Source organism: Adelges cooleyi, unplaced genomic scaffold (genome assembly GCF_023614345.1).
Source record: "Adelges cooleyi isolate 19-005CV unplaced genomic scaffold, UGA_ACOO_1.1 ACOO_flye_CR_arks_rails_tigmint_CR_PRNA_30, whole genome shotgun sequence".
Taxonomy (NCBI): domain Eukaryota; kingdom Metazoa; phylum Arthropoda; class Insecta; order Hemiptera; family Adelgidae; genus Adelges; species Adelges cooleyi.
Window position 1 is genome coordinate 4,444,980 of NW_026095971.1, and position 25,682 is coordinate 4,470,661.

A 25,682-nucleotide genomic window follows, 5' to 3' on the forward strand; every position below is an offset into this window, starting at 1 on the left:
TACAATATTTTAGTTAAATAGTTTATTTATGCATAGATAACTTATTATCTGTTGCATGTTGTGTAACTTTAACGAATTATTGTTATCGCAGATAATATGTTGTTAAGATTTAATAAGTTCATATAATATGTGCATAAATAACAACATCGACGTTTAAGACATGCCTACCTACATTTTAGATTTTTAAAAAAACTATAGTTACATCTTTATACAAATATAATGAGAACTCGCTAATTCGATGAAACTCGGGTTAGGTTAAAATTTTTAATTTAAACTAAACATGTACATTTTATATTATAATAATACCCACTTTATTATTAAGAAGTTAATTTGAAATTTAAATTTTTTTAACGATTCACACTTTAGTAGGTATGTATAAATGACATTGAATCACAACATTTGTGTTTTTTTATTTTATTTTTAAAGATAAACGAATTGTTATTTTGAACAAAAACTTTTGTCGTGGAACCTAAAGTATTAAAATTTAACCGTAACTAAATCAAGTATCGTTTAATAGTCAAGAGATTACTGTTTGATTAATGTTCTTATTTAGTTTTTTTTAAATATTGTATTCTGTACCTACTCAATTAATTCTCACTTATAAAAACGTAAAGATAATAAATAATAATAACGTTATTAACTTTTTACTGCTTTAGTTTTTGTTTAGTAAACTTTGGCTTATTACATATTTCATTAGTAGAATTCACTATCATGTTGTCAAGTCTTTTAACACATAAAATATACTTCAGGAAGTGTATAATATGCAGTAATAACGTATTAAATAAACATGTCACGTTCGAGTTATATTTCCCTTTACATTTTGTTGATACTATGAAAAAAGTAACTCTGTTAAAACAAATATTGACATTTCTTACCCGAACGATTGCAGTCGGATACACCCGCCGGAAAAAATATCAAACCGACATCTTTTCTTTGCTTTTATATATTTACTCAGTGTTACTGTTTGTTATATTTTGTACGCAAATTTTCCGGTGTCGCAAATCGGATACGTTTATATTGAAAAATCATTATTTAGGGGAAAAAATCCATTAAACTCATTTTTATTTCCACCGAGACTTTTAAATGGGATGGTAACGAGTCGATGACAATAACTATACAATTTAAAAATGTCAACAGTGTTTGTTTTGTAAATAACTATTAAATTAAACACCATACGGTTTTGAATGCCGAACCCGCAACGATCAGACCATTTAAATACAATAACCTTTCAAAAACTAAATAACACGTTGAAGTTTAACATAAATTCGTTATGTGGATAATTTTGAGATGTATATGTCTTCAGTTTTCTGCTGACGTTTCGGTCTCATTGCAGAGTGCATCTTTAAAGCGACAGCGAATGAAACAAGAGAGCCAGTCCGAAACGTCAGCGGAAAACTGAAGACATGGATACATTTGAAAATTATCCACATAATATTTCAATCAATGAAAGCTTAACATATTCTTAAAAATTCCTTTTCGTATAACATTTATTTGTATATTATTACTATTATTATCATTAGTGAAATCCCAAATGTATGTGGAAATATCACGGCGTTGTGTGTAGGCAATTGTGCTACACTATAGTATTTCTCTAGAACTATTGTCTAAATTAACATTATTTTATCATTACAGATCTAAAATATCAATATTATAATATTATATAGCAGTGAATCGTTTGTCTATATAATAAATATATTAAATTGTTTTTGCAATGCATTATAATAATACATTTTTAACTCAGTGTAAATAGCATGTGTTTAAATGTAAGTATATCAATATCAAAATGTATAATATACAAATAAGCTATCGTATTGTTAAAAACAAGAGTTGCTTACATGTATAATTCAGGACTGTTGCTTGTTTTTGTGTCGGGGCCGTTTCTATTTTGAACAATACGATAGTTATACTATTAAACAGATTATTGATTCATCTGTAAATATGTGAGGTTAGATTATGTTATTAGATGATTTTTTTATCTACACATATTGTCAATATAAATCATACAGTTGTTTTACACATGGTAGACGAGCAAGTGCTACATAATAAAATACCAAAATTACTAAAATAATGGGTCTTCTAGCTATTGCCGTCCTAGATTGTATATACAATAGGAACTACAACAGGTGTATTAAAACCTTAAACTTGTTTTTTGTCACTATAGGGTTGTCGGCATTTACGTCACCGTCTATGTCGACAGACTTTACGGGACCTACTTTCTTGCTGGAGCCTCCGGTCAAGTACGAGTTCTCCAACACCACCGGAGCATGGATCGACTGCACAGCTGCCGGACATCCGGCGCCTCGTGTCCGGTGGCTGACCGCAGATGGAACTCCTGTGACCGACATGCCAGGTCTCCGGCAAGACTTTTCAAACGGCACGCTTGGTCTGCTGCCATTTTCGCCAGCCATGTACAGACAGGACGTGCACAGTGCCGTGTATAGGTGTCTGGCTACCAACGAAGTCGGTGCCATAGTCAGCAGAGATGTGCACGTCAGAGCTGGTGAGTATGTCTTACATGGTGTACTTGTTAATCGATACAATTTTCAAGCCAAAATCAAGTTGTAAAAGTGTTAAAGTTGTGTTTGTCATAACAAACTATACTTTCACTTAATAGCGTTAAGTCGCACACATCATTACAATATCTATTTGGAATCAAAGACGGGCAAAAAGTATCAAAAATATGAATTGATACAAATATCGATAAGTCTAAATTAACATTAGATTGATCGATCATCCAAATTATTAATAGATATTCTCACTGTAAATGTAATTTAAAAAACATTAAATGGTACGATGATGTAATGCACCTATGATTTATAAATATCTTAAAATATAAATTTCACACCTTATCTATTAAAACCTTGGTTGAGCGCTAAGAATATTAGGTTAGCTAAACTATATTATTTTGCTCTCCTTGTGAAAGATATAAACATATTTTTATTATTAAGAACACGATAAGCAACGAGCAGTTAAATGCCTATCATTAAATGGCGATAGTGCCCGAACATTTTTAACAGATTTAGATATGTATATTTTTAGTGTTTTACTGACTATAAAACTATTTTCCTGGTGGATCTCGACTAATTTAGTATTGTCATTGATTAAATATATTATAATTGATTGTATTTAATCAATAGTATTGTCTTGCATTTAAGACAGGGAACTTTATTTTCTATTACTAGGTGGGTTTTGTATTAACTCTAAAACTTACTTAGTAAGTTAAATGATTCACGAAATAGATGAGCGAAGTTCAAATTCGTATACAAATGACACTTCGCTCTCGGCATTATTGTTGGCATTATTGCAGCAGCTGTTCTTGTATACAATTAAGTAACATAGTTAATTTCGTTCCAATTAAACGAGAATACAAATAATTACGTATTTATGATTTAAGATATTTTTAGTGATTTTTAAAATTACAAAATCTATTACGGGTTTGAAAAACATATTCATAAATTAATATACAGATAATTTAATAACTATAATTGTACGTTTTTTTGTATCGTAAAATTCAATAATTCAAAAGCTTATTAATTATTGCTAAATTTGGAATCATGTTAATTGGTGAAAACTTAAAATTGCGTATAAAAATAATAATTAAATTATTAAGTTACTAATTATGTAATTAGTTTATCTTACTAAATTTAATTTATAATGGATTTCACTTTTCAATGTTTACCACTACATTTAGTTCAGCGTCCAGCGTTATACTTCAATTCAATGTAATAAAAGTCAAATTTATTTTTTAATAATCTTTATACTGCAATTCGTGTTCTTCAAACGTTAACTGACACCCCAATTCTTAGATACATTTTTGTTTGGGTGGAAATATGTGAAGATTAGTAAGATGTGGGTACATACCTTCAAAAATAGTGTAAACACATATTATTAAAAAACTATTTGCGGTAGTTAATAGCATTTGGTAGTACCTATTTATACAACCAGATTATAATTTGAGACGTTGGAGATGTTGTGTGACAATATAGTGTGTTGAATAGCTTCGCTGTCACGCAAATAAACAATATTAAACAGTATCGTGTTTACATGTACTACCTAGTAAATGTCCTTGTACTGAGTAGGGTGGAGAGTCACCAATTCCTAATAAAGATTGACGTTTCCGAGTGGGGTTTACCACCGACTTGTTGAAACTGTTTATGCGTTTAACGACAATGGTTCGTTTACTTCATTTATTATTGAAATTGTAAGATATATTAGTTCTACGGTTTCTCTATTTGAGTTGTCAACCACTTTTTTTTATACTCCAACATATATATTGTTTTTTACAAAGGACTCGAATATACATTCCTTTACAAGTGTGCTCCTTAGCCGTCGAATTTCATTCTCGCTACAATTTCCACACAATACAATGTAATATAATAACGTCAAGACTTTGAAGTATTAAGGAGAAATCTAATTTCCCGTTAGTGTATTATGATATTGGATATTGCAATCCAGCAGTGTAGTCGTTTCTATACCTTACATAAGCTCTTATGCTCAGCTCGTGTGGTTAAACGTCTTGAAGTGTTATATATATTTTCTACAAGTGACGGCAAACGCTATAGTCATTGATGCAACTTATTCAAAGGCCACGGCAATTAAAAAATTCTATTAAGACATTTCCCCCGTATTTGCAGTAGCTTTGAGTGTTTTATACATTATGTAGAATACAACTCGCAAGGTATTATCAGAAAATCGAAAGTTTTCTGACTACTATAGCTACCATGAGAATAATTGAAAAATCATTGACCACCTTTGCAAATTCGATTCCTGGCTAAGGTACAGTCTTGGAAATTGTAAGTAATTCGAAAATTAAAGAAAATTAAATTTTAAATCAAAAGTTTCTGATGTATACGTAGGCGTTTTTCATTTGGTTACTTTTCTCGCGTTTTTTTACTTTAGAATTCTTGGCATTGTCAATAAGAATCTGGTCCCTATTTATCTTTAATGTAATTTTCTCAATGTCAAAATAGTTATTAAGAAAACTAGTCTCATCATTTTTTCAATAAACGCCTTTTCGGTATTCGTTTCTATTAACGATCATTTTTCTTAAACGATACAATATTAAAGCAAAGGAAGTCAGTTGTCGTGTTTTATATTCAATTAACAGATGCAGTGTAAAGTTGAAAAACAATTCATAAATTTCAAACTGTGCGTTTAAATATTAATATTAAAACAATGAAATGTATAAACAGAGTATTTGATAAGAAAAAGCCCTACCTATATAAATAAAAATTAAATGTTTTTCGTTGGTAAGCGCATCTTTTGAGAACGGCCAGACCGATTTGGCTCAATTTTTTGTTCATAATAGTCCGAATATGGTTTTTACGGAAAGAAAATTGGAAAAGTTGACCGGAAAATTGAAATATTCGGGAATAGCTGAAAGTACTTTTTTCCATGGGGTTTTTGTATGAACTCGTGACCATATGCGTGGATTTATGTAATTTTTTTTTCTCGTTTTGTTCGTTATGGTCCTAGAAAAGTTTTTTGCCAAAGAAAATTAGGGAAAGTAGGAAAATTTTGGAAAACCATAAAACATGTTCGTTTACCGCGTCTGTAAACAATTTTTTTAGCAACTACCAGACGGATTTTATTCCGATTTTCACTAATAAAAAGAGTGTTTCATAAGGAAAGTTTAGGTGAAAAAATGTTTGGGTACTTTGTTGCAATTGTATTTATAAACCCGGGGCGAAACCGGGTCCACGGGAAGCTAGTATTAAATAAATCTAGTGTTACATTTTATTACTATCACTCATAGATTCATGCTAATAATAGCATTAGGCTATAACTAATCAACTAAAAAGTGTACTGTCGACAATCGAGAACAAGTACTATTAGGGATTTCACTGGATGTTTTAAAACTAAATTATTTTAATTTTAATTACTTACCCGTTTTTTTTTTTTTTTACAGTTGTTCAACAAGATTACAACCTCGAAGTGCGGGTTGTGAACGGTGGCTCTGCCAAGGGGTGCACGGCCGTATTGGAATGCGTGGCGCCGTCGTTCACGAAAGACATGGTCAAAGTCGTGTCGTGGCTTCAAGAACCCGGTTTCTACATATACCCGTCACTACAAGGAGGTTAGTAAAGTTTTATGGACATACGGTTCACTAAAATAACACTAATAACGTTGTTGGCACTATAAAAATGATCACATTTTGTTTAACCGCATAACATGCACTCGATACCCCGTGTCGCTTTTATGAATACAAAGCAGGAATACTACGAATTATATTTAAACGCGTTCAAGTATTTATTTTTTTAGTTCCCTCGCGTCTTAGTGAAAAGCACTATAACGTTTTTGTGTATTTAAAATTCCATTCAAAATACCGCGACGGCGCTACCAATACCCTAAGGGTTTTCACACTTTCAACAAGAATAACCGACCTGAATGATCAAAACCAAAGTGAATCCGTGATATAGTAAAATGCAAACAAATCAAGTTATACTAAAACCAAATATTAAATAATACATTAAGTTGTTACAGAATTCCAAATTCGACATTGTTTTCAAATACATACCCTTTTTAAATTAACCGTGTTTATACATGCTTCATAAATTAATTCTATTTAAACAACTTATAGTTTTTAATGTTTATGTCGCATTCGTGTTTGGTGAAACAAATGTATGAAATATAAAGACATTTTTTTAGAGATTTTCATTAAATCCACTTTAACCATTTCAGTTGATTTTAATTTTTACCACTTACGACAATATTACCCATACCTTTGAAACCAGGATATCTAGGCCCTACTTTGCTAATACTTTTGTAATTTTAAGTTCGTTAATTATAACCTGGTTTCTTCCTCCTGTCGTCGTTATGACGTTATTTTTATGTGATAAATCTATATTATTTTGTTATTCGCAGACGGTAAATACCACGCCATGCATACCGGCGAACTGCTAGTGCACAACTTGGAGTTTAGCGATCAATTTTTGTCGTACACATGTCAGATGGTGAACATACTGACAAGGAAAGTAACGACCAGCTCGCCAGCCAACATAGCTGTACACGGTGAGCGCTTTTACTACCTATTAGGACATCGTGGACGGTGATGTATACATATAATTTATATTGAACTCATCACGGTTGGATGGGCAAATCTTAGGGAGGAAGATTGAGGGTGTTAAAAAACATGAAACTGAGCTTGATGGGAAACGTACCCGGCGGCGGCCAGACATATAAACCACCGGTAACAGTAATTATTATTGCGACGTGACCCGAAAACCGAAATAATAACACTGTATAACCCTTTTCTGAATTCTGCAAACCTATCACCGGTAACCATGGCGACAAAATTGCGAGCATAACCATAGTACACGGATGGATAGACATACAAAAGCGCGGTGACGGGCGTTCCGACACCAACAGGAGGAGCTATCGTCATGCGTTGCCGGGGTCGGATAATGAGATAGATATATTTTTGCGTTTTGCGCTCAAATCATATAAATCCGGCATTAAAAAATACAATGTAAGCTGATTTAAAGACAAAACAATTTTTTTTTTTTTTTTGGGGGGTTTTACAGAAGCCACCGACAACGAGATGGTCGAAATCGTGGCTCAGAAGGGTTCGATTCGCGTGGCTCAAGACGAAGGTGCAGTGATCACTTGCATCGCCGTCGGATGTCCAAATCCGCACTTTAGATGGTACCGCGTGATGGATTCAATAGAACCGGAACTTTTGGAAACCGGTTCGGGGATCAGAGTACTCGGACAGGTGTTGTCGCTTGAAGCGGTTAGACCGGAAGATGCAGGCAACTACCGCTGTTTGGCGACCAACGAAATGGGCGACGCCAAAGTAGATACTAGGCTGGACGTGGTCGTGCCCCTTCGTGTACAAGTGAGTAACAATAGTATATTATCATAAAAATAGTAAGAATCAAAAGATAGAAACGAATTTCTCATCAATTTTTTGGAAGAGCAAAACCTTAATCACAAATATAAGAGGGAATCAAAATAAGTTTAGCACCCAGTAAAGAAGTCGGTGGCTAATTAGTCCCTAAGCTGACGCTTGTCGAAAGAAAAAATCTGCCAGTGACAAAAAGTCAAACCCTATTCTATTCAGTCTCATCGTCTTTGTAATAATTTAACTATCAAAAATTAATTAAAAATATAATGGAATCGGTCAAAAATGACATAAATCACCGATTTTTTAAAAACTGATTTTTGTCAAACTTGATAATTATATACTTAGTTACGTAATCTGTGAAAACTAAATTTGTCAGACTCATATTTAATACAAATGTTGAGTACAAGAAATTAGAATCACTGCAAAAACTAGTTATGAAGTTTTTTTTTGGCTAGTGTAAAATTTCAATTTTGTGACTTGTGTCGTTTTTGAAATTACCGATTCAATTATAGTTAAACTAATATTTGGTTCTAACTATTTCGAGTAATAAGCGTTCGAGTCTACATGAATTAGTTTAGCTATCGCCATTTGTACAAATAACTGCAATTTTATTTTAAGAAAGCAATCAATGCCAAAAATAAAATTAAAACCTTAATTATAATGTACAAATTAAGTAAAAAACAATTAAGTCATTATTAGAATTTATAGAATGGTTTTAAATATTATTATTATCGTGAATGATTTGTTAAATGAGTAATAAATAATCTGTAATCATGTTGAAAGTTTTAAACAAACTTATCAGCTTACCTCGATAAACTATGTCAATGCAACATGCCTTATTTGATTGTATTAATTAATACATTGGTTTTAAATATGCATTTAACGGAAAATATAAATTATCAGCTTTGTTCAAAACAATATTTAAAATATTGAGCTGTTGTTGTTTGCTTATGATAACAAAACATAAATGTTTTCAATCCTACTGACGTTTTACATTGATTTGGAAAATAAGTAGTTTAAACATTTTCACAAGACATCCTGAACATAACTTTAGTATGCTAATTTGAGTGCAACCTATTTTTTTTAACTATTAAATTTAACATTTTTTCTAGCGTATGGCTTCTTAAGTTGTTAAAAAAACAATTCATCAGTTAAAACCATATGATACTAAAACGATCTAAATTACCAATTTATGCCCTGTGTATGTAAATCATTGTTTTTTTATTTTTATTCTATGATATTAAAAATAATCTTGATAGAAATGAATGTACAATAGGGTTTAGTAGTTAGTAGCTTAACAATAGTTTCACCATGTCTGCTGGGTGCCATAAAGTAACATCATAATTTACTAATATGACAAAACCGTGGCATTATATTTGATCAGCAATGCAATCCCGACAGTAATAATTTATCCCATAATTTGATTGTTATTTGGCCATACATTATGATTATTGTTATTATTAACATCATTATAATGTTCTGTAATATTGTTGCCATCGATGCGGTTAGCGTTATCTCAATTTGTCAATTACAGAACAGTTTGTTTGCTTCCTCTGGACCGAATTAATGTAAAACCACCTACCATACTACAACTCTGTTGATGCCAATATTTTAATTTATAAACTTATATTTTCATTACTTTATCAGGGTTTAAACGTTACCTGATTGTTTAAAATGGTTACAAAGAAGATATAGGATGGGTCGTCATGGTGCATAAGGTTTGCAGATGATATAATTTTGATTCCGACTTCACCATAAAAGACCCCCCGTACTGTCTTCTTTTAAAAATATACTTAAAATATTTTCTTATATGTTCTTAATGTGTTTTTCGGGTATTATTTAATTCAACTTGCTTGGACATTCGTTTTGTTATAGAGTATTAAAGATTTAAATTATTTTTTTATGTTGAACAAAACTAACCTTGCAGTTAAAGAAAACGCTACGTCGATTAAACGTCTGACTACTTATTAAATTTTTCAAATTGTATTCTTTTGTCAGTTTTCCATCAACGTTTCATTAAAACTTTTAAATGGAGTCTGATGCCATCTATAAAATAATTATAATAGTATAGTTGTGTTTTCATTAAAAATACAGTTATACCCCATTTAATAATATTTTCGCATTTAGTATTATTTTGAAACCCAAAAATATTTTATTGTCATTTCTATTGTATTATTCTTTATTCAAAAACACCTTTAGGAAGTCGACAAATATAGATTGGAAACCGACTGCTTGTTTGGTTAGGGTAGAAAAACATCAATATTGAAATCTATAGCTACTAAACCAACTTTTCGGTAATTACTTTTAATATTTATTTCAAATCTACTCATGAAAACTTCCGCTAAGAAAGGTGATGAAGGATTACTCATTTCTCTGTCAACAGTTTATGCAGATAACCATTCTGAAACTGAAAACAATTTGACACATACGCTAAAGTGTATTTTTGTTAAATTTATTAATTAATTTATTTTATCTTTTTCTTTATTTAAATTACTAAACCAATCGTTTAAGAAACCTATTATTTATCTATGAGAACACTTGGAAATAAAGCTACCAAGATGAATAATATCAGCCGGTCTTTCTGTTCGATCATGTACTTAGTCAATTTGTTGATAACTTCCTAGCTTCTGTTTTTTAAGTATTATAATACATTAGTAATTTTTAAAAACACGTGTTAACGTAGACACTTCACTTCCGGTATGATGCTGCTATAGAGATATAAAATGAGGTTATTTACCCGTAATCGAACTTAGTTTATTGTAGCGCTGATGATGATAGCATTGATATCGATGTACACTATTTTGTGGTTAAGGATTTCTTAAAATGTTTTATCACTTTATTATTTACTAACCTCATTAAACATATTACGGTCACTACAATTTATATCATATGTGTAATACAAAATTATTGAACCTTGAGTAAGGATTGTATTTACACTATTTACATATTTTGCGATTGTACCAATTGAACAGATTTCAATCTGTCAATCTGTTCAAGAAGGATTAATCGCAAAATATGTAAATAGTGTAAGTATGTTTATTATTTTTTGTGGTTAACGGTTTTTAAATATTTTATTATTTTATCCTTTGTTATAAAATGTTTCATTTTCACTTTATACATATTGACTTGTGTCACATTCAATACCATTCTATTGTTTTATATATTTTAAATACTATTAAACAACTATTGATTTGGTATTTTATTTTACATTAAAATTGCTCAAACCTAAATGATAACGATTTGTGTGCATACTATTCCATATATCAATATTAACAAATTTGTTATTACAAGAATCATCCGTCCACCCAACTTAATACTGCGTTACTGTTATCGATTAATAAATGTATAGAAACATTTTTATTGTTCATATTTTGTAAAGTTCAGCACGGATGACTGTTTTAAAATAAATATAACAGTTTTTTCTGATTCAAGGAAATAAAATAATACTTTTATTTAGGACGGAGATAAATAATCCGTCCCCAACTCAGTTCAAGAACGGGAAAAATAAACAATAGTCTATCGTGCGTTAGTTAAAAAATGCCCGTAAACAAAAAATAATTATGCTTTGCACAAGAGCGACTTCCTCGGGAACAATTTCAATGGGAAAACGCAAAACGGAAGTGAAACATCGTTGTGCAGTGGCTGTCAACTGCACATGCGGTACATATATAATATAATATATCATATTATATTATACGTTATACATTATATAATGTATAAATAAAAAAATAAACTCTAGTTAATTATAAGGACTAACTAACCTATTCAGACGCACGACCGAGTTATTTTAATAATAATAATAGTAATAATAATAATAATAATTTATTTATTTACGGAAATAAATTCCAATTACAAAAATATTGTGTAATGACAGTTTGTGTCAGTGTTAAGTGTACATATTATGGGTTACAAGTAATGTGAATATATAAATAAGATAAAACAAAACAAAAAAAGTATATATATATATATATATATACAAATATTAAATAGCTATTTAGGTATTTAAACTTAAAGATAATATATAATTATAACATGATATAAATAAAACAGTTATATTGTGAGTATAGTGGATTATAAATGTAGGTAGAGGAAATAGAAGAGAGAAAAATATGATAACACAAAGCAGAGAAATAAAAGATAAGTAGATCAAATATTAGACAAATTAAATAAGGTAGTATTAAATAAATCTAAGTCTATATTTGAATTACCTGCAGACATAAGTATATTTGCAGGGGTATATAGCATATAGTTTGAGGAGGTAGAGGAAAGATAAAAAGTAGAATTATTTCTGGAATTAGATTGGTTTACTCTAAAATGTAAACGTTCGATTATTTCGTGGCAGTCTATAATATTATGTAATAGTTTGTATAAAAATGTACAGTTTAAGATATTAAATCTTTTATTTAGGGGCATTATTCTAAAGAGATTACAAGCAGTATCATACCCAGTATGAGGAGTTCTTTTATAATGATATTTATATGATAGGTATCTTAAGAAGTTATTCTGGACAGTAGATAGACTATGGTTATTTATTTATTATTATTGTTAGGTACCTCATCGGTGTAGTCGTTAAACACGAATTTCTGAAGTCAAAATGAAAAATTTACCTATGTCCGGTGTGGGATATTAATTTCGGCCGGCTCTGCGTATACATCATACATAGGAATACTAAAGGCAGCGCTGAGTTTGCGGAATTAGACCTGGACAGCGACGAGGGGTGGACTTAGGATGTCAAAGAAAATAAACCAGACCGACTGAGGTAAGCCCTCTTTTACGGTCATTTAACTTCCGACCGGAAAGCGGTGAACGTGTTAAACTGACATCCGAGGTTAATTACGTTTGAATTCGGACGATCCTATCCTGACAAGAGAAAAAGGCCGGTGCACTTCACGGCACGCCGCCGGGTAACCATGGTTACCGACTTTTTGAAGTACAATCAAATACCGTGCGCTCGGTCATCTGCGATATAATAAATCCGAATCGGTTATATTGTATCATAGTAAACGTCTATGTATAGGCTAGGCGACGGTGGCGAGTAGATAAAAGGGTCCACCAAGTAATTCACTACTGACTATAATATAAGTCTAACACAATCCTTGAACAGCAGCCGTCGCCTTGATATTTGACGTTATTAACATTTTACTTTGCTCATTCCCTTTCAAACCGTCTTTTTTTGTGTGTGACTTTATATATACATACACACAATAGGTAGTGGCCGATTGTCTTTGGTGTTCATCAGCACGTACGCCGCTACCACAATTCCCATTGCGTTCGTCCCAAAGATCCGCCAACAACGTTAATTCGGAATGGCCGATAAAATTAGATCAGGGGAACCGTGTTCTCAGCACGTGCACTATGGCAAGTAATACACGGATAACACTCGAACATTGAAATCATTCGTTATTTCGGAACACAACAAATGTTGTCAATATTCCTAAACTTAGCTCACAAGCGAATTTCCAAGCTCTTAGAATAAAAATAAAATATTAAAAAAAATTGAAAATATTATGTTAAAAGTTATTACGTTTAAAACTTGACCATTCTGTTAACTCCAAGGATATTTTTTTTATGGAAAACTTTTAGAGTACTATGAGTGAACGTTTTCTGGTTTATAAGCGGTCGACCATATAGACTCAGAATTGGTCACAGTTTACTCCCGGCCCACGCTTTCAAAATGGAGCTCAATTCGGTACCTTTCTGTCACTTGCATGAGGAGGAAGCTATCGGCGACTTCTCTCATCTCCTTTTTGAGTGTCTCTTAATTCCGAAAGAATTTCTCTTTTTAATTTCCTTGCCTCGCATGGCATCTCTAATCCTAACCCAGCTCTCATCCTTAATTTCCGCGTTGTTCCTGTAATTAATGCCACAATATCCTTCATCCTGAGCTCTGGTTATACTATATAGTTTTTATTTATTTATTTATTTTTTTTTTTAATTCAACTATACTTCTTGTATTTTCTATTACATTGTTTGTAAATTTCTCTATGTACATATTACCTATTGTAACGCTTTTCTACTTTTGGTTGTATAATAATTTGTAATCGTCGAGCCATCATATTTCCCAATAAAGGCTAATTAAAAAAAAAAGCGGTCTATCGTCGTATGTATAGAGAAATGAGTTAAGTTGTTAAAAAAATATAATAAAACATTACTTCATCGTAAAGCTAATACGAATTCTCATTTTATTTTGGATTCAGATATATTAGTCGAATTAAAGTATTGAAGTAAAAAAAATTCTGAACCCAGCAATTGTATACTTATCTAGTTCACATTGTGAAGAGTTAAGAGTGTTTCTATAGTGATCTTATTAAAAAGATAGTAATAGTTTGAATTCTGCTCCTCTTCACTACTTCTTTTTACTATATTTCGGTTCAGATACTCAAAGCCTTAAATTAACTCTCTCCGACATTCTGAAATCTTAACACACAAATAATTTATCTTTTTCAATTAAATGTATTTTCTTATGATTTCTACAACATTTTTCGACATTAAACGCCATTACTTTTGTTATGCGAGACACCGCTGTTTCCAAGATTGTTTTTATTGTATACATAATTGAAATTGATTTTAAAACATTAACAAATACTTACAATAAGAGGACAAAAACGTTTTTAAGTGTATTGTGTCTAAAGTTTCCTACAAATGGAATAAAGTATTTTCAAACTGTGCATTTTTGTTTAATTGTTTCTGAAAACGACACACTATAAACAGCCAACACGGTTTCTGGTAAGATATATTACACGGCGATTCATATTTCTTGCCAAAATAAATTGTAAGCTTTATGAACAAGTTATGGCCGACAAATCTACCAACCGTTTATCATAAGACGTGGGATTTGCTTAAATTTAAATGTACCTAAGTACTATCTCGGTATGGCCAAACCTTTTATGACCCTCTGTGACCTTGCCGCTTAATAAAGTGAATACATTTATCCGAAAGACTCTCGATACCCTTATACGACTCAATAACACTAAGCCACCGGAATAACTGTGCTTTAAGCTTTAGTATGCTAATACACGAGGCGCATATTTAATTTCAATTCGAGCATTAGTATAGCAGTACTTAAAACGTGTACACTGTACCTCCGTTGTTTATTTGGCTGAAAGTGTTCCACCGATTCAATATGCCTTAATGGTCTTCCTAGGTTTATATATATATCTCCCAAACGGTATTGGTGTGGTTTTAAGCAAATCCCACAGCCGAACAGTAAACGTTATTGCTTATAAAACTTATTCGTATAACGTGTACCCGCCCGTGACAACCTGATAAAATTGATGTGTGCTACGGAGGTTTTTTTGTAACGCTTAACTGATGGTACCAGTGACGAGAAAAAAAATGATTAGCTTAAAGGGAATGCCAAATTTTTCATCGCCAATGACTTTTCAAATACCAATTACGAGGTCAATCCTAATTATGGTCCAATACGATGGGTATCCCCACAGTCCGGACGGGCGGTGCGGCAGTTTTTATTAATTTCCGTAAAAACGCATTGTTTTATTTTATTTTACTTACATAGTTTTTTATATTATAGAAGATTCTTATAGCACTCTCAACAGTCATTGTAGGGATGCCCGGCAACGCCCCCGAGAACCGTTGCAACTATTGGATGAATACATACGATGATATGACCCACGGCAAAAGGTTACAACTTTCTCAACTAACAATGAACAATTCCTTGGTCGAATAACTTACAAAACGACCGTGATCCGACCATTAAATTGTTTAAACGATAATTTGGAAACGCCACAATTTTGAAGTCTGTCGGGGTGAAGATTCGATTTATAGCGAATATAAATAAGGGTATATCTAGTTTTTTAAAAAATGCTATAGAAATAAAACCTTATCGTAGAACTATATTTATTCCTCCGGCTTCTTCTTTTTCTTATACGTTACATAACTATTGACCCAAACAGAAGGTTAGAATTTAAACTTGTATTTCATATCTAAACATTTCTACATAGTATTATGTAGGTTAGGAATTAGTTTAGTAGGAGTAGTAGTTACACCAATAATAGAAGTAATAAGAGATATTATAAATTGAGATGTTTATGGATTATGGAAACAAAAGAGTAGAAATAAAATTAAAATAAACCAGATGAAAGAGAGATCGAAGGAAAACAATTTTATCCTAAATAAATATTCATCTTTTAACAAAGTAAAGTGAAATATTAACAGTTTATTATTTTATTTGTAATAGTTTACTTAGCTTAATAAATTATGACCATGATATATTACATATTTTTGTACTTAAAATTATTGTTAAACAGCATCAGATGAGATTGACATTTCGTTTGGTCGTCGGCCGATGTACCTTATTTGCCGATTTAAAATTTTTTTTTGTCAAACGTCGAGAACACCTTGTTAGTTGCAAGTACAAAGAAGCCGTTATATCTATTTACAACAAAACCTTTTGATCAGAAAGTATTTTCAGCTAAAAATAACTTGATGGTTACAACAACCCATCAAATCAGTATGTTTCCGTATTTTAACATGATTAATTACCTAGCTTTTAGTTTTAATTCGAAAAAGTTACCGACCCGAAAGGTTTGTAAGCTAAAAATATGATAATCGGTTAGTTTTAATAGAGTTTTATGGACAAATAGAGTGTTTTTTCACAATTTGTTTTTATATGAACTCTGAATTCCCATTTGACTAAATTTACTAAACAAACTTATTTTTCAACGAGTTGATTAAACTATTATACTAAGCATGAAATTTGAACTTTTTAAATCCTATTTGGTCACACTACAACACAAAATAATTTAATAATTATTTATGAAAATAAATAATTATTAAATTATTTTGTTATATTTTATATATTAAGCAGAAAATGAGACCTATTTTTCCGCAACGACATTTGGTTTTCTTATTTTACTTTCTGCAACAGCAACATTTTAACCGAATACCGTTTATCCCATATGCCTATTGCGGTTTTCCTAACTCAATTATTTTGGCGTACACCGCATTTCGCGCTCAATGTAATTGCACAAATTGCCAATCTAACAGATGCCTCAGAGTTAAATTAAAACGATATAATGACATCCCGTCGGACGTCAGGGACTACTGGTGCCTACTGTGCGATGGTACTTCTCCAAATTGTATTTATATATAGTACTCTAATGTAATTTCACACAAAGGTTATATGAGTATTGACGTTGACTTTCTCAATAAATAACGTTTGTACTATGCTTTGCACCATATGTTTAGGTATAAAATCATTTATAATCAAGATGTGTATTAGTATGTAAATAATTATTTTGAATAGCAACATAAAGAACTAAATAATCTTCATTGCAGCGTAAGACGCTTTTAACATAATATAATCTACTTGAAAAATTAAAATGTTATTATAAATTTTAAAAACGTATTACAGCAAAACAATTTATGTCAGCTAATTTTCAAAAATACATTATTTTGTTTCATCATTTACAATTCAAGATAAATTTTCGTTTTCTTGAAGACGAGTAAAAAATCATCAAATTAATTAATATTTTAAGAGATACAAAATATGTGTGTTTAGTATTAATGAGATATTTTTCTGGAATGATGAAAAGTATATCCAAGACTTTGGTTTGCTAATTAAAGGGCCCTAATTAGTTTTTGGTTGAAAGTTGAAACCATTTTGACGGTCTAAAAGAGAGGTGTATAATTATTATTAACTGGGCAAATTAAGGGCTTTCCTTAATTAAATAATTAGTGCTGGTTCTAATTATAGTTATTAAACTTTATCGACTAGTAAAAATATAAATACTGAATTATTTCTAAGCCGAAATTATAATCGTAAGTTTAACAAAAGATAAGGATTAGAAGTGTTAGTATAATAGCTAGTAAAACGGCTCTTTGGTTATGCAATATTCGTACATTAGTGCATTTTATTGTGAATCAAACACGTACCTTTAGTTTTACTCAATTGGGATGAATGAGAGTAATGTGCTTAGGTGAATTGCATTTATGTATGTTTCCAACAAAACTATTATTAACTATTATTAAAACTATTTCCAATTAGCTCAGTGTTAATTGTCGCTTAGTTAAAGAACAAATAAAAATGTTTTAACAAAAACATTTAAGATGTGATATAATAAAGAAGGAGTTCAACATTTTTTATGTTTGCTTAAATTATGACAAGATTTTTCAATGAGGGCTAAAAGTCTAATATATAGTTCTAATTATTCTCTAAAGAATTAAAAAAATCAATTAAAACTGAAACATTGGGCTGTAATAGCTGAAAACAATAGATTGGTCTGATAAATCCAGTTCATTCACGCTACCCAAAATGTATGACCCAACCACCATAAAGAGTTAAATACAAAAAGCCTTTTAAACCAAAAACCAATTATTGATTAAATAGGTTAAATTTAAAATGACTTATGTCGGCTATAAGCAACATTTTTTATAACATGGCATTTTGTGTGGTTATTTCATAGTATAATAAAATATCACTCAATTAAAACAGACAGTATTAATATTTAGACGAAGTCTCATAAAACTGTGTTCTATATACTTGCATTTGCTTTTCTCTCGATTTACATTTATAAATAATAGCTGTCGCATAACAGCAGCAAGGTAGCGAGAAAGAGACCGCCGTCGATCAATAAAAAATGCGTTGCAATAATATTCATAATATATAAAAGAAGATCGATTGTCTCCTTTTCACTCGTGGTGGCGTTAAAGATTAGTAGTTGTAGGCTGTAGCCTTATATAAAACCGACCATAATAAATTTGCGATAAAGTATTTGATCGTCTCGGGCTGAAGTTTGACCCGTAATAAAATAACTATCTAAAAATCTTAGCATTAGAAGAGGGCACATTTAGTCTACGGTTAGGTTAGTCAAAAGTCGAAGAAACGCTTTTAGAGCACATAACATCAATCATCTAAGACAAATCAATCATTGCCACCGCCTACACCCTATCCTCGTCGATTGAACCTTTGCCTTGCTACATACTTGGGTGTTCCGGCGAAATAACTTTGAAAAATCCGGCTGGGCCGGAACCCATTTTTCACCGACCAACCAACTGGCAGCCGACGACGTCGACGCGGGTGAGTTAAAGGCCAGGCATAATAATATAAAAAAAAATCCAAAATAAAAGATCTCTCATATAACCACATGGTGTAACGATTAAATTTGGTTTTTAGTTCATGAATAATGCCGTATGAAAAATAACCTTTCAACAATTTTATTGACGATCAGTTTCTTATCTTTGCCGAACACCATCAACAAAGCGGACTGGCTTGAATAACGGTCATTGTTGTAACATTTATATGTTATAAGGGTTATTTATTTATGTTATAAGGCCGGGCGCACTCCAATGCAGTGTGGCGGTAGCGTTTTTGCGGCCCGCCACTTGCAGTCAAAAAATTATTATACTACACGTGTATTCTTATGTAAATGCGCACTTCGATGCAGCGTGGTGGTAGTGCGGCGGTGGAACGAAGTGGTGCGCCACACGAACCGGACGTTGGTGGTTTTTTCGTTGCGCACCACATGCGGTTGTGGTAAATAAAAACTAGATTTTTGAAATATGAATATTATAATATATTAATTATGAATGCATATTTTGTATTTTTACGAGGTTTTTTAAACGTTGTCCATATAAACATTTAATATCTATGCTGATTATTGATTATAATGATAAGTCGTAAGTTGTAACATAATAAATATAAACTCTCACCTTCAGAACATAAATGTATTTTATATTTTATAATTTAATATATCTAACAAAGATTAGTGTATAATCATGTTAAATATTGACAATCCCTAATTTTTAGAGCTTAAACCTACATTAATGTAGGTTGCATAATGCATATTTATTATATTTTATTTTGTAATATTTCAAGGTCTGGTTTTGAATCGTAGGCAATAACTAGCCAATTATAAACCTATAAGTTTACTAAAAAAAATTAGGGCATTAGACCCCCAACTTTCTCTTCTGAGCAATGTGCAAGTCGCTGACTACTAAGACGTATGGTTTCAATAATAGTTTTATAGGTACATATTATTTAAAACATATGTGTACGAATTAAATGGGGCAATGACTATTATGGTCACTATTAGATATTATATAGTAACAGTGTCTAAAATCGCCGATGATGAAGAACTTAAAATATTTGATAGTACCTATTATAATAGCCACTGGCTCATTCAACCAATAAGAAATGCGCCCTATGCTCTCAGCTCACGACCATTTTAGATTTTATAATATTTTCTGCACAATTTTAGAATATGCCTTTGACTCATTTTAAAGCTAGATGTCTCATGTATAGTATAATATATGATGTAGTACTGTTTATGTATGTATGTATACATACAGTTCAAACAGCATAATCGAAGTGTGGATATAGTACGCGTGAAAATGACCCGTTGTGGAATGAAACTTCATTTGCATACATGTACTCGGTAATTTGTATTGTTGTAGGGACTGCGCAAACAACAAATATAATTAAATATAAAATACTCCTTGAAATTTATTTTCACGAAAGCACCGACAGGATTAAATTATGGCATAGCCGCAGTTATAAAACAGACATGGCCATTAGATTAGTTCATTATCGGTCAGCTGTATTCCCCAAAGAGCGATTTTTCCCGCTATTTCGATTTTTTTTAACCCAATACTTTTGGCCTGTGAAACGGTGTTTTAAATATCAAACGTCAAAATCGTTATATGTATGTAACATTAAAATAGAAGTAGACTCGAGTGTACTTATAATTATATTAATGAAAAACTAACCATACATTTTTTAAAACATTTACATTAATTTTAATATTAACACTGTAAAGAATATATACAATGATTAATTGAATTACTAAAACACTTTTAATAATTATGTTGTCACTATTCTACCTAAATCATCCTGAATAATATAACTTGACCATTTATAGTCATATTTTAAGAATCTCCATTATTCTACCCCTACCCCTGATACCTACTTGTACTTTAATACCCCTGATATCTTCGATGCCTCAGCTAAAATAAACCGAGGCTTCGAGTTATCATCATAACGAAAAGTGAAATTGTATTGCTGCTATTCTATGTGAGCCTCAACCCAGCTTATATAAATTCTATACTCAGATATATTAAATATCTCCGAATTACTCCACACTATCAATTTGCTTCAAGCCTGAATTAATTTAAGCTCAAAATTATAGCGCTCTATTATTTTGTTTTATTTATTATGCGATTATTTACTGTAGCAATAAGTCTCGGCAACACATCCGTTTCAATGTTTTCATTAGTTTAATGAATTAATAATATTTAATAATTATAAGTAAAAATATCAATAAAACAACTCTTAGTCGTGTTGCGACAGAAGGTTGCTAGGTACATCAGATTCCGGTATACAAAATATGCATTCTGTGTAATATATCGATTTCTTATTAAAAGAAAACATTATTCCACAGAATAACAAATAATAACAATAATACATTATTCTGGATTATACCTTCTATGTTCGTGATGAGGGTGTATAAAATATTGTAGATTAAGATTTTAGGAACTTCTTTTAGGCCCTTGTAGAGTTTATCTTAAAAATGTAACAATTAAATGTATTACGCACGATGTTTAAACATAACTATTGTGCACAATAACAAAAATATCGACTGATACACATTTGATGCCCAAAAGTACTTTTGATCTAATATTTAGTTGAAAAACTGTCTAATATTTTCAGGTCAGCCCATCCACATTAACAGTGAGTTTAAACGGGCAAGCCGAACTGAGATGTTTGACATCGTCGTTCAACGATGGACCCCATTTCATTACATGGTACAAAGATGGACGAGTGATGGCCGGCAGAGCCCAAAGGGATGTGCTGAGGCTCATGTCAATTAACAGAGCAGACTGTGGCCTATACCAGTGCCTAGTGCGTAGGGGCGACGGAGAAACAGCACAAAGTGCCGCCAGAGTAGTACTGGGAGGTAAGTTTTCACCGGGTAAATTCAATTATGATGACAACTGTCTACATATTATAGTACTTGCAAATAAGAATATAAAAAATCAACTGAAAAAAATTATTTAAAAAAATGTTTTTGAAACTATTAAATTATTTTAGTTGTCTTGTTACTTTATAAGTTTCTCTTATGCTTAGTTTTAAACATTTTACAACTATTAAATGTATATTTAACTGAAGAAACAAATTAGAACACCTGTCCACTGCAACATTCAATTTCGATATTATATTATATTCTATTCTAAAGTAATTTAATAGTTCCAAACATTTTTAAAGTGAAACTTCTGTAGACACGGTATAGTATGTTTCTGTAGATTTAAGAAATCTATCAAATAAGAATTCTATTTAAGAAATAGGAGCGTGACGAAAAATAAAACGGATATAAAATATTGATTGATCAATAATTCTTACGCATCAATAGTATAATTTTGTAGCTGGTTCAATTTTTTACAAAATTATTGTATGTTGCGTTGTACATCAATTACTGTTTGTATTTGTATTTACAAACACAAATTCACAGATATTACAGCAAGTACTGATAGTATAAGAACATTTAGCGACTTAAGGCAGATATTATTGTGGACATTGGTTATAAAACTCAAGTCATTTCATTTTGAACCCCAGTACTGAACTGTCAGAACCTTGAATTTTGTAACATTCCTATTATTAATACTCTTTTGTAAAAAAGAATATTGTATAATATCCGGTTAAGGTATCTATTTTAATTTAGTGCTTCAAACCAATTTTTTAATCAAATTCAATTTTAGTTTTTAAATAAAAGCAAAATGATTGAATACAATTATTTAATTAAATGATTAAATTGGGTTCTAAATCTGTATTTAAAACTTGATACTAATCTAGATATTATAAATTGTTTATAGACGCTTCGCCTATCATGGAATACACTTTTATTGAGCAAACTTTACAGCCAGGTCCTACTGTATCACTCAAATGTAGCGCATCGGGAAACCCCACTCCGTCAATGACGTGGTCACTAGACGGATTCAAATTGCCAGATCATCCAAGGTAAGAATCCTCAGATAGGAGCGCAGGTTAAAAAATTACCCTACAAATAAACTGTAACTGTAACTGTGTATAGAGGCGTGGGGTAAATTTGTATCCCGAGTTCAACATACACGAGGTTAAATAAATAAATAATTTCATGCCATGTAGTTACTCAATATATTATTTTCTAATGACATGTCATTTTACAAAAATTCATATTAATAACTGTTATACTACAACATCGTATTCGGTATCGACAATAAATCATTCGTTATTATTTTTAGTTGATAATGAATTATGAAGTAAACAATTAAATGTAATCACACAGCTATCGATTATTATTACTTCTGTTTGACAGTTTTTAGCAGCTACACAAGTTTGTTATGTTATTTTATCGCAAATATAAAATGGAATTTTAATACTTTTACCAATTGACTGTTGTATCTTTTTTTGTTATTTACGCGTCTACATGTTACTTTTATGTATGTATACAATTAACTGCTCGAGTCATTTAGCATGTTATGTAAATAATGTAAATACCATAACCAATACATTGGCTTCATCGGTCATAAGTTCCAACCGAATTGACGTTGTAACAGTTTTTATGTATGCAGTTTAGATATTAAACTATTTTTACAATGCGTTTTCAACTTAAGTCGTTACTCAACATATTTGTATGTCATGCATAATTGTTTGCCTGAGTTGTGTGTTTATTAATGTCAGAAGGATTCTATTAAAAATGCGTTTTACTGTTGTAAAAATACTCCCATAAGCTTCCGAAATCTAATAAAACTTACTGTGATTCCAAGTTTCAATTAATACACAAGCGAGAATTACAAATTATACTTAATGGTATTACTCGTTTAGTTATTAAAAAAAAAACGTAGAAAATCTTACAAAGCATAAATTAATATCAGTTTATTGGACTGTGAAGAATACGGTATTTCTTTCTTAACAGTGTAAAATTCCGTGACAAAAGGGAAAAGTCTTAACAACAACAAATAAAACTGAATACCAAAAGCATTTTTTCGGTCTACTTCACATGTATGGGTTTTACACATTCGCATAAAATCTCCCACGCGTCAAGTCGTTTCTGGAAAAAAACGGAACGTGACAAATAATACTATACGATTTTTAACCGCAACAATGCATTTCTGAAAGGTAATCAGATTTTTACGTACAATTTGGTGATGGGTCTTCGAAAAATACTTTTTTTTTTAAAGCAAAACACATATTTCTATAAAAATTTTCGAAGCCCTTAACGCAGCAAAGATTTTAACAATTCACGTTTAGATCCCTATAGAAAACTACCCCATCTATATGCTGTCGATTGATTATTTTATGCTCAAAATTATTTTTTTTTAATTGTAGAGAAAATTTCAAACTGAATTAAATCGAATTAATAAACAAATATTAAGCTTATTTCGTTCGTGAAAATTATTATGGACCACAATACCTTAACTAATCCCATAATATTAGGCTGTAAGTAACAATTTAAAAAACCGTTAAAACTCCATTTATTCACCTTCGATCATTTATATTGTTTAAACTTTTGATGAAAATAAAACAACGTTATTACAAGAACTACAAAAGAATCTGTAACACTCAACTGAGTATCTCCCGCTGTTCCTACAAAATCAAAAACCTTTGCCCTGCTTAGACATTATCAAGTTTATCTTTAAAGTTCTCTTAAGCTCTTTCACTTCGAATATATGTTTTTATAAATAACAATAAAAACATGTATATAATAATACATTAAGATATGACCTTAGCCCCATAATGTACTGTTAAAAAAAAGTTTAACATTGTCAAAATAGTGCAAGACACCCAGTACAAACATTTTTTTAACCTAAGCTAAAATCTAAGGAACTCTTAAATTATTATTATTATTATGTTACAAAATCTAAAAAACATAAGAATCTACCGCACAAGCCCCCAACTCAACCAAAAATTACACTAACAAAAATGCTTCTGAAAAGTCAATGATACCAAATATTTTAAATTACACCATAAATGAAAAAATTTCTTATTTCAAAAAAGTTCTATTTTAAATATAATATATTTAAATACATCACCTTTTAGTGACTAAATATACTTGGAATACTTTTATTTTCGACTATGTAAAATAGTCAAAAATTAAAAATAATAAAGGGTGAAGTAAGACAACTGATAAACAGATGAGTAAAATTCATTTTTTTTTTTTAGATAACAATCATATTATAATCATGTGTATCATAATTAATAACATATCACATTTTAAAGCTCCCGGCTGTTAAAACGTTTTGACAATTTTTATGAAAAAGCTGTATAGTATTATATTTACTACATTCGATTAAAATTGTACTTGACACTACAAATGAACAAAAGTTTCCTAGTTATAAATAAATAATAATTGTTCTTTGTAATGTTTTTTTTTTTTTAATTGAATTTTCTTTTTGAAATTAGTGTAAATTATATTAAACTGTTATGAAATTCTACTTTAAATTAATTTTCTTATTTAAATGAATTCTAATAATTTCATTTAACGTTTATTATACGAAAGATATTCCAAACCGACGCACCTCCTTTTTAAAAGTTATAATAAGTTTTAAATAATAATGTTTTTTTTTTTTTAGATACTTGATTGGACAATATGTGACGTTACACGGTGACATCGTCAGCCATTTAAACGTAACACAAGTGTCTGTCGAGGACGGAGGAGAGTACACGTGTACTTCTACTAATCGAGCTGGATCCGCGTCGCATTCAGCTAGATTGAATATTTACGGTGAGTAAATTTCAGTTTATTTTATTAGTAATTGTTTTGCCTCACTAAATATAGTATGTCTAAGTCCACTGGTCGAACAAACACAAATGTATCGATGGTTTTACGCCGGTGGTCGATAA

General features: G+C 30.9%; 1 protein-coding gene across 4 annotated transcripts in view; it reads left to right on the forward strand.

Annotated features, from left to right (window-relative positions):
- The window catches only part of LOC126839111 (cell adhesion molecule Dscam2), an 83,302-nt gene that overhangs the window by 35,005 nt on the left and 22,615 nt on the right, over positions 1 to 25,682 (forward strand). For all 4 annotated transcript variants that reach the window (XM_050574154.1, XM_050574155.1, XM_050574158.1 and 1 more), the window contains exons 2-8: positions 2,162 to 2,500; positions 5,909 to 6,076; positions 6,865 to 7,011; positions 7,524 to 7,837; positions 21,513 to 21,759; positions 22,673 to 22,817; positions 25,412 to 25,563. In XM_050574154.1, the coding sequence (XP_050430111.1) occupies positions 2,162 to 2,500; positions 5,909 to 6,076; positions 6,865 to 7,011; positions 7,524 to 7,837; positions 21,513 to 21,759; positions 22,673 to 22,817; positions 25,412 to 25,563 (1,512 nt within the window). The remainder of the gene's footprint in view (positions 1 to 2,161; positions 2,501 to 5,908; positions 6,077 to 6,864; positions 7,012 to 7,523; positions 7,838 to 21,512; positions 21,760 to 22,672; positions 22,818 to 25,411; positions 25,564 to 25,682) is intronic.